The sequence below is a fragment of the Salmo salar genome, chromosome 06 (genome assembly GCF_965601325.2).
Source record: "Salmo salar chromosome 06, fSalSal1, whole genome shotgun sequence".
In the NCBI taxonomy this organism is placed as follows: domain Eukaryota; kingdom Metazoa; phylum Chordata; class Actinopteri; order Salmoniformes; family Salmonidae; genus Salmo; species Salmo salar.
Window position 1 is genome coordinate 4,742,501 of NC_138296.1, and position 20,000 is coordinate 4,762,500.

Consider the following 20,000-nt stretch of genomic DNA (forward strand, 5'->3'; position numbering starts at 1 on the left):
CATGACCAGTAGTGTCTCAGACAGGAGAAAGGACCAGCAGGACATGACCAGTAGTGTCTCAGACAGGAGAAAGGACCAGCAGGACATGACCAGTAGTGTCTCACAGACAGGAGAAAGGACCAGCAGGACATGACCAGTAGTGTCTCAGACAGGAGAAAGGACCAGCAGGACATGACCAGTAGTGTCTCAGACAGGAGAAAGGACCAGCAGGACATGACCAGTAGTGTCTCAGACAGGAGAAAGGACCAGCAGGACATGACCAGTAGTGTCTCTCAGACAGGAGAAAGGACCAGCAGGACATGACCAGTAGTGTCTCAGACAGGAGAAAGGACCAGCAGGACATGACCAGTAGTGTCTCAGACAGGAGAAAGGACCAGCAGGACATGACCAGTAGTGTCTCAGACAGGAGAAAGGACCAGCAGGACATGACCAGTAGTGTCTCAGACAGGAGAAAGGACCAGCAGGACATGACCAGTAGTGTCTCACAGACAGGAGAAAGGACCAGCAGGACATGACCAGTAGTGTCTCAGACAGGAGAAAGGACCAGCAGGACATGACCAGTAGTGTCTCAGACAGGAGAAAGGACCAGCAGGACATGACCAGTAGTGTCTCAGACAGGAGAAAGGACCAGCAGGACATGACCAGTAGTGTCTCACAGACAGGAGAAAGGACCAGCAGGACATGACCAGTAGTGTCTCAGACAGGAGAAAGGACCAGCAGGACATGACCAGTAGTGTCTCAGACAGGAGAAAGGACCAGCAGGACATGACCAGTAGTGTCTCAGACAGGAGAAAGGACCAGCAGGACATGACCAGTAGTGTCTCACAGACAGGAGAAAGGACCAGCAGGACATGACCAGTAGTGTCTCAGACAGGAGAAAGGACCAGCAGGACATGACCAGTAGTGTCTCAGACAGGAGAAAGGACCAGCAGGACATGACCAGTAGTGTCTCAGACAGGAGAAAGGACCAGCAGGACATGACCAGTAGTGTCTCAGACAGGAGAAAGGACCAGCAGGACATGACCAGTAGTGTCTCAGACAGGAGAAAGGACCAGCAGGACATGACCAGTAGTGTCTCAGACAGGAGAAAGGACCAGCAGGACATGACCAGTAGTGTCTCAGACAGGAGAAAGGACCAGCAGGACATGACCAGTAGTGTCTCAGACAGGAGAAAGGACCAGCAGGACATGACCAGTAGTGTCTCAGACAGGAGAAAGGACCAGCAGGACATGACCAGTAGTGTCTCACAGACAGGAGAAAGGACCAGCAGGACATGACCAGTAGTGTCTCAGACAGGAGAAAGGACCAGCAGGACATGACCAGTAGTGTCTCAGACAGGAGAAAGGACCAGCAGGACATGACCAGTAGTGTCTCAGACAGGAGAAAGGACCAGCAGGACATGACCAGTAGTGTCTCAGACAGGAGAAAGGACCAGCAGGACATGACCAGTAGTGTCTCAGACAGGAGAAAGGACCAGCAGGACATGACCAGTAGTGTCTCAGACAGGAGAAAGGACCAGCAGGACATGACCAGTAGTGTCTCAGACAGGAGAAAGGACCAGCAGGACATGACCAGTAGTGTCTCACAGACAGGAGAAAGGACCAGCAGGACATGACCAGTAGTGTCTCAGACAGGAGAAAGGACCAGCAGGACATGACCAGTAGTGTCTCACAGACAGGAGAAAGGACCAGCAGGACATGACCAGTAGTGTCTCAGACAGGAGAAAGGACCAGCAGGACATGACCAGTAGTGTCTCAGACAGGAGAAAGGACCAGCAGGACATGACCAGTAGTGTCTCAGACAGGAGAAAGGACCAGCAGGACATGACCAGTAGTGTCTCACAGACAGGAGAAAGGACCAGCAGGACATGACCAGTAGTGTCTCAGACAGGAGAAAGGACCAGCAGGACATGACCAGTAGTGTCTCAGACAGGAGAAAGGACCAGCAGGACATGACCAGTAGTGTCTCAGACAGGAGAAAGGACCAGCAGGACATGACCAGTAGTGTCTCAGACAGGAGAAAGGACCAGCAGGACATGACCAGTAGTGTCTCACAGACAGGAGAAAGGACCAGCAGGACATGACCAGTAGTGTCTCAGACAGGAGAAAGGACCAGCAGGACATGACCAGTAGTGTCTCAGACAGGAGAAAGGACCAGCAGGACATGACCAGTAGTGTCTCAGACAGGAGAAAGGACCAGCAGGACATGACCAGTAGTGTCTCAGACAGGAGAAAGGACCAGCAGGACATGACCAGTAGTGTCTCAGACAGGAGAAAGGACCAGCAGGACATGACCAGTAGTGTCTCAGACAGGAGAAAGGACCAGCAGGACATGACCAGTAGTGTCTCAGACAGGAGAAAGGACCAGCAGGACATGACCAGTAGTGTCACAGACAGGAGAAAGGACCAGCAGGACATGACCAGTAGTGTCTCAGACAGGAGAAAGGACCAGCAGGACATGACCAGTAGTGTCTCAGACAGGAGAAAGGACCAGCAGGACATGACCAGTAGTGTCTCACAGACAGGAGAAAGGACCAGCAGGACATGACCAGTAGTGTCTCAGACAGGAGAAAGGACCAGCAGGACATGACCAGTAGTGTCTCAGACAGGAGAAAGGACCAGCAGGACATGACCAGTAGTGTCTCAGACAGGAGAAAGGACCAGCAGGACATGACCAGTAGTGTCTCAGACAGGAGAAAGGACCAGCAGGACATGACCAGTAGTGTCACAGACAGGAGAAAGGACCAGCAGGACATGACCAGTAGTGTCTCAGACAGGAGAAAGGACCAGCAGGACATGACCAGTAGTGTCTCACAGACAGGAGAAAGGATTTTCAAATAGAAAATGAACACTGAGTTGCTACTCTTTCTCTAACCCCCCCCTCCCTCTCTCACCCCCTCCTCCCTCTCTCACCCCCCTCCTCCCTCTCTCCCCCCCTCCTCCCTCTCTCGCTCCCCCCTCCTCCCACTCTCCTCCCCCTCTCACTCCCCCCTTCCTCCCTCTCTCCTCCCCCTCTCACTCCCCCCTCCTCCCACTCTCCTCCCCCTCTCACTCCCCCCTTCCTCCCACTCTCCTCCCCCTCTCTCACCCCCTCCTTCCTCCCCCCCTCCAAACCTCTCTCACCCCCCTCCTCCCTCTCTCGCTCCCCCCTCCTCCCACTCTCCTCCCCCTCTCTCACCCCCTCCTTCCTCCCCCCCTCCAAACCTCTCTCACCCCCCTCCTCCCTCTCTTGCTCCCCCCTCCTCCCTCTCTCGCTCCCCCTCTCTCACCCCCTCCTTCCTCCCCCCCTCCAAACCTCTCTCACCCCCCTCCTCCCTCTCTCGCTCCCCCCTCCTCCCTCTCTCCTCCCTCTCTCTCCCCCCCTCCCTCCTCTCCCCCCTCCCTCCATAGCCGTCGTGGTTTGTCCAGTCTCTGCTGTTCCACCTGTGTGTGGGGGTGAATGGAGTAGGGGGTCATGCTGTGCCCCGCCCCACCCTACAGGAGTTACAACAAGGCTGCATGGACCTGGTGCTGCACCAGTACCAGAACCTCATACACACAGCGCAGGACAAGGTAACACACACACACACACACACACACACACACACACACACACACACACACACACACACCGCAGGACAAGGTAACACACACACACACACACACAGCGCAGGACAAGGTAACACACACACACAGCGCAGGACAAGGTAACACACACACACACACACAGCGCAGGACAAGGTAACACACACACAGCGCAGGACATGGTAACACACACACACACACAGCGCAGGACAAGGTAACACACACACACACAGCGCAGGACAAGGTAACACACACACACACACACAGCGCAGGACAAGGTAACACACACACACACACACAGCGCAGGACAAGGTAACACACACACACACAGCGCAGGACAAGGTAACACACACACACACAGCGCAGGACAAGGTAACACACACACACACAGCGCAGGACATGGTAACACACACACACACACAGCGCAGGACAAGGTAACACACACACACACAGCGCAGGACAAGGTAACACACACACACAGCACAGGACAAGGTCACACACACACACACACAGCGCAGGACAAGGTAACACACACACACACACACAGCGCAGGACAAGGTAACACACACACACAGCACAGGACAAGGTCACACACACACACACACAGCGCAGGACAAGGTAACACACACACACACACACACAGCGCAGGACAAGGTCACACACACACACACACAGCGCAGGACAAGGTAACACACACACACACACACACACAGCGCAGGACAAGGTAACACACACACACAGCGCAGGACAAGGTCACACACACACACACACACACAGCGCAGGACAAGGTCACACACACACACAGCGCAGGACAAGGTAACACACACACACACACACAGCGCAGGACAAGGTAACACACACACACACACACAGCGCAGGACAAGGTAACACACACGCACAGCGCAGGACAAGGTCACACACACACACACACAGCGCAGGACAAGGTAACACACACACACACACACACAGCGCAGGACAAGGTAACACACACACACACACACAGCGCAGGACAAGGTAACACACACACACACACACAGCGCAGGACAAGGTAACACACACGCACAGCGCAGGACAAGGTCCACACACACACACAGCGCAGGACAAGGTAACACACACACACACACACAGCGCAGGACAAGGTAACACACACACACACACACAGCGCAGGACAAGGTAACACACACACACACACACAGCGCAGGACAAGGTAACACACACACACACACACACACAGCGCAGGACAAGGTAACACACACACACACACACAGCGCAGGACAAGGTAACACACACACACACACAGCGCAGGACAAGGTAACACACACACACACACACAGCGCAGGACAAGGTAACACACACACACACAGCGCAGGACAAGGTAACACACACACACACACAGCGCAGGACAAGGTAACACACACACACACACAGCGCAGGACAAGGTAACACACACACACACACAGCGCAGGACAAGGTAACACACACACACACACAGCGCAGGACAAGGTAACACACACACAGCGCAGGACAAGGTAACACACACACACACAGCACAGGACAAGGTAACACACACACAGCGCAGGACAAGGTAACACACACACACAGCGCAGGACAAGGTAACACACACACACACACACACACAGCACAGGACAAGGTAACACACACACACACACACAGCACAGGACAAGGTAACACACACACACACAGCGCAGGACAAGGTAACACACACACACACAGCGAAGGACATGGTAACACACACACACCACACACACACACACACAGTGCAGGACATGGTAACACACACACACACACACACACAGCGCAGGACAAGGTAACACACACACACACAGCGCAGGACATGGTAACACACACACACACACACAGCGCAGGACAAGGTAACACACACACACACACACACACAGCGCAGGACAAGGTAACACACACACACACACAGCGCAGGACATGGTAACACACACACACACAGAGCAGGACAAGGTAACACACACACACACACACAGCGCAGGACAAGGTAACACACACACACACACACACAGTGCAGGACAAGGTAACACACACACACACAGCGCAGGACAAGGTAACACACACACACACAGGCAGGACAAGGTAACACACACACACACAGCGCAGGACAAGGTAAACACACACACACACAGCGCAGGACAAGGTAATACACACACACACACAGCGCAGGACAAGGTAACACACACACACAGCGCAGGACAAGGTAACACACACACACACACACAGCGCAGGACAAGGTAACACCACACACACACAGCGCAGGACAAGGTAACACACACACACAGCGCAGGACAAGGTAACACACACACACACACACAGTGCAGGACAAGGTAACACACACACACACACACAGCGCAGGACAAGGTAACACACACACACACACACACAGCGCAGGACAAGGTAACACACACACACACAGCGCAGGACAAGGTAACACACACACACAGCGCAGGACAAGGTAACACACACACACACACACAGCGCAGGGCAAGGTAACACACACACACACACACAGCGCAGGACAAGGTAACACACACACACACACACAGCGCAGGACAAGGTAACACACACACAGCGCAGGACAAGGTAACACACACACAGCGCAGGACAAGGTAACACACACACACACAGCGCAGGACATGGTAACACACACACACACACACAGCGCAGGACAAGGTAACACACACACACACACACACAGCGCAGGACAAGGTAACACACACACAGCGCAGGACAAGGTAACACACACACACACAGCGCAGGACATGGTAACACACACACACACAGCGCAGGACAAGGTAACACACACACACACACAGCGCAGGACATGGTAACACACACACACACAGCGCAGGACATGGTAACACACACACACACAGCGCAGGACAAGGTAACACACACACACACACACAGCGCAGGACAAGGTAACACACACACAGCGCAGGACAAGGTAACACACACACAGCGCAGGACAAGGTAACACACACACGGCGCAGGACAAGGTAACACACACACACACAGCGCAGGACAAGGTAACACACACACACACAGCGCAGGACATGGTAACACACACACACACACAGCGCAGGACAAGGTAACACACACACACAGCGCAGGACAAGGTAACACACACACAGCGCAGGACATGGTAACACACACACACACACACAGCGCAGGACAAGGTCACACACACACACACACAGCGCAGGACAAGGTAACACACACACACACACACAGCGCAGGACAAGGTAACACACACACACACAGCGCAGGACAAGGTAACACACACACACACACAGCGCAGGACAAGGTAACACACACACACACACACACACAGCGCAGGACAAGGTAACACACACACAGCACAGGACAAGGTAACACACACACAGCGCAGGACAAGGTAACACACACACACACACAGCGCAGGACAAGGTAACACACACACACACACAGTGCAGGACAAGGTAACACACACACACACAGCACAGGACAAGGTAACACACACACACACACAGCGCAGGACAAGGTAACACACACACACAGCGAAGGACATGGTAACACACACACACACACACACACACAGTGCAGGACATGGTAACACACACACACAGCGCAGGACAAGGTAACACACACACACACAGCGCAGGACATGGTAACACACACACACACACACACACACACACACAACACACACACACACACACAGCGCAGGACAAGGTAACACACACACACACACACAGCGCAGGACAAGGTAACACACACACACACACAGCGCAGGACATGGTAACACACACACACACACACAGCGCAGGACAAGGTAACACACACACACACAGCGCAGGACAAGGTAACACACACACACACACAGCGCAGGGCAAGGTAACACACACACACACACACACAGTGCAGGACAAGGTAACACACACACACACAGCGCAGGACAAGGTAACACACACACACACAGCGCAGGACAAGGTAATACACACACACACAGTGCAGGACAAGGTAATACACACACACACAGCGCAGGACAAGGTAACACACACACACACACACAGCGCAGGACAAGGTAATACACACACACACACACAGCGCAGGACAAGGTAACACACACACACACACACAGCGCAGGACAAGGTAACACACACACACACACACACACACAGTGCAGGACAAGGTAACACACACACACACACACACACACACACAGCGCAGGACAAGGTAACACACACACACACACACAGCGCAGGACAAGGTAACACACACACACACACACACAGCGCAGGACAAGGTAACACAAACACACACACACACACACACACAGCGCAGGACAAGGTAACACACACACACACAGCGCAGGACAAGGTAACACACACACACACAGCGCAGGACAAGGTAACACACACACACACACACACAGTGCAGGACAAGGTAACACACACACACACAGCGCAGGACAAGGTAACACACACACACACACAGTGCAGGACAAGGTAACACACACACACACACAGCGCAGGACAAGGTAACACACACACACACACACAGCGCAGGACAAGGTAACACACACACACACACACACAACACACACACACACACAGTGCAGGACAAGGTAACACACACACACACAGCGCAGGACAAGGTAACACACACACACACACAGCGCAGGACAAGGTAACACACACACACACACACAGTGCAGGACAAGGTAACACACACACACACACAGCGCAGGACAAGGTAACACACACACAGCGCAGGACAAGGTAACACACACACACACAGCGCAGGACAAGGTAACACACACACACACAGCGCAGGACAAGGTAATACACACACACACAGTGCAGGACAAGGTAATACACACACACACAGCGCAGGACAAGGTAACACACACACACACACACAGCGCAGGACAAGGTAACACACACACACACACACAGCGCAGGACAAGGTAACACACACACACACACAGCGCAGGACAAGGTAACACACACACACACACACAGCGCAGGACAAGGTAACACACACACACACACACACACACAGCGCAGGACAAGGTAACACACACACACACACACAGCGCAGGACAAGGTAACACACACACACACACACACAGCGCAGGACAAGGTAACACACACACACACACAGCGCAGGACAAGGTAACACACACACACACACAGCGCAGGACAAGGTAACACACACACACACAGCGCAGGACAAGGTAACACACACACACACACAGCGCAGGGCAAGGTAACACACACACACACACACACACAGTGCAGGACAAGGTAACACACACACACACAGCGCAGGACAAGGTAACACACACACACACAGCGCAGGACAAGGTAATACACACACACACAGTGCAGGACAAGGTAATACACACACACACAGCGCAGGACAAGGTAACACACACACACACACACAGCGCAGGACAAGGTAATACACACACACACACACAGCGCAGGACAAGGTAACACACACACACACACACAGCGCAGGACAAGGTAACACACACACACACACACACACACAGTGCAGGACAAGGTAACACACACACACACAGCGCAGGACAAGGTAACACACACACACACAGCGCAGGACAAGGTAACACACACACACACACACACAGTGCAGGACAAGGTAACACACACACACACAGCGCAGGACAAGGTAACACACACACACACACAGTGCAGGACAAGGTAACACACACACACACACAGCGCAGGACAAGGTAACACACACACACACACACAGCGCAGGACAAGGTAACACACACACACACACACACACACACACAGTGCAGGACAAGGTAACACACACACACACAGCGCAGGACAAGGTAACACACACACACACACAGCGCAGGACAAGGTAACACACACACACACACACACAGTGCAGGACAAGGTAACACACACACACACACAGCGCAGGACAAGGTAACACACACACAGCGCAGGACAAGGTAACACACACACACACAGCGCAGGACAAGGTAACACACACACACACAGCGCAGGACAAGGTAATACACACACACACAGTGCAGGACAAGGTAATACACACACACACAGCGCAGGACAAGGTAACACACACACACACACACAGCGCAGGACAAGGTAATACACACACACACACAGCGCAGGACAAGGTAACACACACACACACACACAGCGCAGGACAAGGTAACACACACACACACACACACACAGCGCAGGACAAGGTAACACACACACACACACACAGCGCAGGACAAGGTAACACACACACACACACACAGCGCAGGACAAGGTAACACACACACACACACAGCGCAGGACAAGGTAACACACACACACACACAGCGCAGGACAAGGTAACACACACACACACAGCGCAGGACAAGGTAACACACACACACACACAGCGCAGGACAAGGTAACACACACACACACACACACACAGTGCAGGACAAGGTAACACACACACACACAGCGCAGGACAAGGTAACACACACACACACAGCGCAGGACAAGGTAATACACACACACACAGTGCAGGACAAGGTAATACACACACACACAGCGCAGGACAAGGTAACACACACACACACACACAGCGCAGGACAAGGTAATACACACACACACACACAGCGCAGGACAAGGTAACACACACACACACACACAGCGCAGGACAAGGTAACACACACACACACAACACACACAGCGCAGGACAAGGTAACACACACACACACACACACAGCGCAGGACAAGGTAACACACACACACACACACAGCGCAGGACAAGGTAACACACACACACACACACACAGCGCAGGACAAGGTAACACACACACACACACACACAGCGCAGGACAAGGTAACACACACACACACAGCGCAGGACAAGGTAACACACACACACACAGCGCAGGACAAGGTAACACACACACACACACACAGCGCAGGACAAGGTAACACACACACACACAGCGCAGGACAAGGTAACACACACACACACACAGCGCAGGACAAGGTAACACACACACACACACAGCGCAGGACAAGGTAACACACACACACACACACAGCGCAGGACAAGGTAACACACACACACACACACACACAGCGCAGGACAAGGTAACACACACACACACAGCGCAGGACAAGGTAACACACACACACACACAGCGCAGGACAAGGTAACACACACACACACACACACAGTGCAGGACAAGGTAACACACACACACACACAGCGCAGGACAAGGTAACACACACACACAGCGCAGGACAAGGTAACACACACACACACAGCGCAGGACAAGGTAATACACACACACACAGTGCAGGACAAGGTAATACACACACACACAGCGCAGGACAAGGTAACACACACACACACACACAGCGCAGGACAAGGTAATACACACACACACACAGCGCAGGACAAGGTAACACACACACACACACACAGCGCAGGACAACGTAACACACACACACACACACACACACAGCGCAGGACAAGGTAACACACACACACACACACAGCGCAGGACAAGGTAACACACACACACACACACACAGCGCAGGACAAGGTAACACACACACACACACACAGCGCAGGACAAGGTAACACACACACACACACAGCGCAGGACAAGGTAACACACACACACACAGCGCAGGACAAGGTAACACACACACACAGCGCAGGACAAGGTAACACACACACACACACACAGTGCAGGACAAGGTAACACACACACACACAGCGCAGGACAAGGTAACACACACACACACACACACACACACCACAGTGCAGGACAAGGTAACACACACACACACAGCGCAGGACAAGGTAACACACACACACACACACACAGCGCAGGACAAGGTAACACACACACACACACAGCGCAGGACAAGGTAACACACACACAGCACAGGACAAGGTAACACACACACACACACACAGCGCAGGACAAGGTAACACACACACACACACAGCGCAGGACAAGGTAACACACACACACACAGCGAAGGACATGGTAACACACACACACACACACACAGTGCAGGACATGGTAACACACACACACACACACACACACAGCGCAGGACAAGGTAACACACACACACACACACACACACACACACACACACACACACACACACACAGCGCAGGACAAGGTAACACACACACACACACACACACAGCACAGGACAAGGTAACACACACACACACACAGCGCAGGACAAGGTAACACACACACACACAGCGAAGGACATGGTAACACACACACACACACACACAGTGCAGGACATGGTAACACACACACACACACACACACAGCGCAGGACAAGGTAACACACACACACACAGCGCAGGACATGGTAACACACACACACACACACACACACACACACACACACACACCACACAACACACACACACACACACACAGCGCAGGACAAGGTAACACACACACACACACACACACACACACAGCGCAGGACAAGGTAACACACACACACACACAGCGCAGGACATGGTAACACACACACACACACACACAGCGCAGGACAAGGTAACACACACACACACACAGCGCAGGACAAGGTAACACACACACACACAAAGCGCAGGACATGGTAACACACACACACACACACACACACACACAGCGCAGGACAAGGTAACACACACACACACAGCGCAGGACAAGGTAACACACACACACACACACAGCGCAGGGCAAGGTAACACACACACACACACACACACAGTGCAGGACAAGGTAACACACACACACACAGCGCAGGACAAGGTAACACACACACACACACACACAGTGCAGGACAAGGTAACACACACACACACAGCGCAGGACAAGGTAATCACACACACACACACACAGCGCAGGACAAGGTAACACACACACACACACACACACAGCGCAGGACAAGGTAATCACACACACAAACACACAGCGCAGGACAAGGTAACACACACACACACACAGCGCAGGACAAGGTAACACACACACACACACACACAGCGCAGGACAAGGTAACACACACACACACACAGCGCAGGACAAGGTAACACTCACACACACAGCGCAGGACAAGGTACACACACACACACACAGCGCAGGACAAGGTAACACACACACACACACAGCGCAGGACAAGGTAACACACACACACACACAGCGCAGGACAAGGTAACACACACACACACACAGCGCAGGACAAGGTAACACACACACACACACAGCGCAGGACAAGGTAACACACACACACACACAGCGCAGGACAAGGTAACACACACACACACACAGCGCAGGACAAGGTAACACACACACACACACAGCGCAGGACAAGGTAACACACACACACACAGCGCAGGACAAGGTAACACACACACACACAGCGCAGGACAAGGTAACACACACACAGCGCAGGACAGGTAACACACACACACAGCGCAGGACAAGGTAACACACACACACACACACACACAGCGCAGGACAAGGTAACACACACACACACACACAGCGCAGGACAAGGTAACACACACACACACAGCGCAGGACAAGGTAACACACACACACACAGCGCAGGACAAGGTAACACACACACACACACACACACAGCGCAGGACAAGGTAACACACACACACACACAGCGCAGGACAAGGTAACACACACACACACCAGGCAGGACAAACACACACAGCGCAGGACAAGGTAACACACACACACACACAGCGCAGGACAAGGTAACACACACACACACAGCGCAGGACAAGGTAACACACACACACACAGCGCAGGACAAGGTAACACACACACACACAGGCAGGACAAGGTAACACACACACACACACGCAGGACAAGGTAAACACACACACACACAGCGCAGGACAAGGTAACACACACACACACACACAGCGCAGGACAAGGTAACACACACACACACACAGCGCAGGACAAGGTAACACACACACACACACACAGCGCAGGACAAGGTAACACACACACACACACGCAGGACAAGGTAACACACACACAGCGCAGGACAAGGTAACACACACACACACAGCGCAGGACAAGGTAACACACACACACACACACACAGCGCAGGACAAGGTAACACACACACACACACACAGCGCAGGACAAGGTAACACACACACACACACACAGCGCAGGACAAGGTAACACACACACACACACACACAGCGCAGGACAAGGTAACACACACACACACACACAGCGCAGGACAAGGTAACACACACACACACAGCGCAGGACAAGGTAACACACACACACACACAGCGCAGGACAAGGTAACACACACACACACACACAGCGCAGGACAAGGTAACACACACACACACACACCAGCGCAGGACAAGGTAACACACACACACACACAGCGCAGGACAAGGTAACACACACACACACACACACACACAGCGCAGGACAAGGTAACACACACACACACACACACAGCGCAGGACAAGGTAACACACACACACACACACAGCGCAGGACAAGGTAACACACACACACACACAGCGCAGGACAAGGTAACACACACACACACACACAGCGCAGGACAAGGTAACACACACACACACAGCGCAGGACAAGGTAACACACACACACACACAGCGCAGGACATGGTAACACACACCACACACACACAGCGCAGGACAAGGTAACACACACACACACACACACCACAGCGCAGGACAAGGTAACACACACACACACAGCGCAGGACAAGGTAACACACACACACACAGCGCAGGACAAGGTAACACACACACACACAGCGCAGGACAAGGTAACACACACACACACACACACACACACACACACACACACACACACACACACACACAGCGCAGGACAAGGTAACACACCACACACACACAGCGCAGGACAAGGTAACACACACACACACACAGCGCAGGACAAGGTAACACACACACACACACACACAGCGCAGGACAAGGTAACACACACACACACACACACACACACAGCGCAGGACAAGGTAACACACACACACACAGCGCAGGACAAGGTAACACACACACACACAGCGCAGGACAAGGTAACACACACACACACAGTGCAGGACAAGGTAACACACACACACACAGCGCAGGACAAGGTAAACACACACACACACACAGCGCAGGACAAGGTAATACACACACACACACACAGCGCAGGACAAGGTAACACACACACACACACACAGCGCAGGACAAGGTACACACACACACACACACAGCGCAGGACAAGGTAACACACACACACACACACAGCGCAGGACAAGGTAACACACACACACACACACAGCGCAGGACAAGGTAACACACACACACAACACACACACACAGCGCAGGACAAGGTAACACACACACACACAGCGCAGGACAAGGTAACACACACACACACAGCGCAGGACAAGGTAACACACACACACACACACAGCGCACACACACACACACACAGCGCAGGACAAGGTAACACACACACACACACACACAGCGCAGGACAAGGTAACACACACACACACACACAGCGCAGGACAAGGTAACACACACACACACACAGCGCAGGACAAGGTAACACACACACACACAGCGCAGGACAAGGTAACACACACACACACACCAGCGCAGGACAAGGTAACACACACACACACACACAGCGCAGGACAAGGTAACACACACACACACACAGCGCAGGACAAGGTAACACACACACAGCGCAGGACAAGGTAACACACACACACACAGCGCAGGACAAGGTAACACACACACACACAGCGCAGGACAAGGTAACACACACACACACAGCGCAGGACAAGGTAACACACACACACACAGCGCAGGACAAGGTAACACACACACACACACACAGCGCAGGACAAGGTAACACACACACACACACACAGCGCAGGACAAGGTAACACACACACACACAGCGCAGGACAAGGTAACACACACACACACACACAGCGCAGGACAAGGTAACACACACACACACACACACACACAGCGCAGGACAAGGTAACACACACACACAGCGCAGGACAAGGTAACACACACACACACACACACAGCGCAGGACAAGGTAACACACACACACACACAGCGCAGGACAAGGTAACACACACACACACACAGCGCAGGACAAGGTAACACACACACACACAGCGCAGGACAAGGTAACACACACACACACACAGCGCAGGACAAGGTAACACACACACACACACACACAGCGCAGGACAAGGTAACACACACACACACAGCGCAGGACAAGGTAACACACACACACACAGCGCAGGACATGGTAACACACACACACACAGCGCAGGACAAGGTAACACACACACACACACACACAGCGCAGGACAAGGTAACACACACACACACACACACAGCGCAGGACAAGGTACACACACACACACACAGCGCAGGACAAGGTAACACACACACACAGCGCAGGACAAGGTACAGGCACAAGGTACACACACACACACACAGCGCAGGACAAGGTAACACACACACACACACAGCGCAGGACAAGGTAACACACACACACACACACACACAGCGCAGGACAAGGTAACACACACACACACAGCGCAGGACAAGGTAACACACACACACACACACAGCGCAGGACAAGGTAACACACACACACACACACAGCACACACAAGCGCAGGACAAGGTAACACACACACAGCGCAGGACAAGGTAACACACACACACACAGCGCAGGACAAGGTAACACACACACACACAGCGCAGGACAAGGTAACACACACACACACACACACACACACACAGCGCAGGACAAGGTAACACACACACACACACACAGCGCAGGACAAGGTAACACACACACACACACACAGCGCAGGACAAGGTAACACACACACACACACACAGCGCAGGACAAGGTAACACACACACACACACACAGCGCAGGACAAGGTAACACACACACACACACACACAGCGCAGGACAAGGTAACACACACACACACACAGCGCAGGACAAGGTAACACACACACACACAGCGCAGGACAAGGTAACACACACACACACAGCGCAGGACAAGGTAACACACACACACACACACAGCGCAGGACAAGGTAACACACACACACACACACACACACACACAGCGCAGGACAAGGTAACACACACACACACACAGCGCAGGACAAGGTAACACACACACACACAGCGCAGGACAAGGTAACACACACACACACACACAGCGCAGGACAAGGTAACACACACACACACACACAGCGCAGGACAAGGTAACACACACACACACACACACAGCGCAGGACAAGGTAACACACACACACACAGCGCAGGACAAGGTAACACACACACACACAGCGCAGGACAAGGTAACACACACACACACACACAGCGCAGGACAAGGTAACACACACACACACAGCGCAGGACAAGGTACAAGGCAACACACACACACACACACAGCGCAGGACAAGGTAACACACACACACACACAGCGCAGGACAAGGTAACACACACACACACAGCGCAGGACAAGGTAACACACACACACAGCGCAGGACAAGGTAACACACACACACAGCGCAGGACAAGGTAACACACACACACACACACACACACACACAGCGCAGGACAAGGTAACACACACACACACACAGCGCAGGACAAGGTAACACACACACACACACACACACACAGCGCAGGACAAGGTAACACACACACACACAGCGCAGGACATGGTAACACACACACACACACACAGCGCAGGACAAGGTAACACACACACACACACACACAGCGCAGGACAAGGTAACACACACACACACACAGCGCAGGACAAGGTAACACACACACACACAGCGCAGGACAAGGTAACACACACACACACAGCGCAGGACAAGGTAACACACACACACACACACACACACACACAGCGCAGGACAAGGTAACACACACACACACACACAGCGCAGGACAAGGTAACACACACACACACAGCGCAGGACAAGGTAACACACACACACAGCGCAGGACAAGGTAACACACACACACACACACAGCGCAGGACAAGGTAACACACACACACACACAGCGCAGGACAAGGTAACACACACACACACACAGCGCAGGACAAGGTAACACACACACACACACACAGCGCAGGACAAGGTAACAACACACACACACAGCGCAGGACAAGGTAACACACACACACACAGCGCAGGACAAGGTAACACACACACACACACACAGCGCAGGACAAGGTAACACACACACACACACAGCGCAGGACAAGGTAACACACACACACACACAGCGCAGGACATGGTACACACACACACACACACAGCGCAGGACACAACACACACACACACAGGCAGGACAGGTAACACACACACACACAGCGCAGGACAGGTAACACACACACACACAGCGCAGGACAAGGTAACACACACACACACAGCGCAGGACAAGGTAACACACACACACACAGCGCAGGACAAGGTAACACACACACACACACGCGACAAGAACACACACACACACAGCGCAGGACAAGGTCACACACACACACACACAGCGCAGGACAAGGTAAACACACACACACACACAGCGCAGGACAAGGTAACACACACACACACAGCGCAGGACAAGGTAACACACACACACACACACAGCGCAGGACAAGGTAACACACACACACACACAGCGCAGGACAAGGTAACACTCACACACACAGCGCAGGACAAGGTAACACTCACACACACAGCGCAGGACATGGTAACACACACACACACAGCGCAGGACAAGGTAACACACACACACACACAGCGCAGGACAAGGTAACACACACACACACAGCGCAGGACAAGGTAACACACACACACACAGCGCAGGACAAGGTAACACACACACACACACACAGCGCAGGACAAGGTAACACACACACACACACACAGCGCAGGACAAGGTAACACACACACACACACAGCGCAGGACAAGGTAACACACACACACACAGCGCAGGACAAGGTAACACACACACACACAGCGCAGGACATGGTAACACACACACACACACACAGCGCAGGACAAGGTAACACACACACACACACACACACAGCGCAGGACAAGGTAACACACACACACACAGCGCAGGACAAGGTAACACACACACACACAGCGCAGGACAAGGTAACACACACACACACAGCGCAGGACAAGGTAACACACACACACACACCAGCACAAGGTAACACACACACACACACAGCGCAGGACAAGGTAACACACACAACACACACACAGCGCAGGACAAGGTAACACACACACACACAGCGCAGGACAAGGTAACACACACACAGACAACACACACACACACAGCGCAGGACAAGGTAACACACACACACACACACACAGGACAGGTAACACACACACACACACAGCGCAGGACAAGGTAACACACACACACACACAGCGCAGGACATGGTAACACCACACAGCGCAGGACAAGGTAACACACACACACACACACACACACAGCGCAGGACAAGGTAACACACACACACACACACACACACAGCGCAGGACAAGGTAACACACACACACACAGCGCAGGACAAGGTAACACACACACACACAGCGCAGGACAAGGTAACACACACACACACACACAGTGCAGGACAAGGTAACACACACACACACAGCGCAGGACAAGGTAACACACACACACACACACAGCGCAGGACAAGGTAATACACACACACACACACAGCGCAGGACAAGGTAATACACACACACACACACAGCGCAGGACAAGGTAACACACACACAGCGCAGGACAAGGTAACACACACACAGCGCAGGACAAGGTAACACACACACACACAGCGCAGGACAAGGTAACACACACACACACACACACACACACAGCGCAGGACAAGGTAACACACACACACACACACAGCGCAGGACAAGGTAACACACACACACACACACAGCGCAGGACAAGGTAAACACACACACACACACAGCGCAGGACAAGGTCACACACACACACACACACAGCGCAGGACAAGGTAACACACACACACACACACAGCGCAGGACAAGGTAACACACACACACACAGCGCAGGACAAGGTAACACACACACACACAGCGCAGGACAAGGTAACACACACACACACACACAGCGCAGGACAAGGTAACACACACACACACACACACACACACACACAGCGCAGGACAAGGTAACACACACACACACACAGCGCAGGACAAGGTAACACACACACACACAGCGCA

At 53.1% G+C, this 20,000-nt stretch overlaps 1 protein-coding gene across 2 annotated transcripts in view; it reads left to right on the top strand.

The window, feature by feature from the left end:
- LOC106595044 (conserved oligomeric Golgi complex subunit 1) overlaps positions 1–20,000 on the top strand; it is a 56,027-nt gene that overhangs the window by 21,751 nt on the left and 14,276 nt on the right. For both annotated transcript variants that reach the window (XM_082976262.1, XM_082976261.1), the window contains exon 11: positions 3,390–3,551. In XM_082976262.1, coding sequence (XP_082832388.1) covers positions 3,390–3,551 — 162 coding nt within the window. The remainder of the gene's footprint in view (positions 1–3,389; positions 3,552–20,000) is intronic.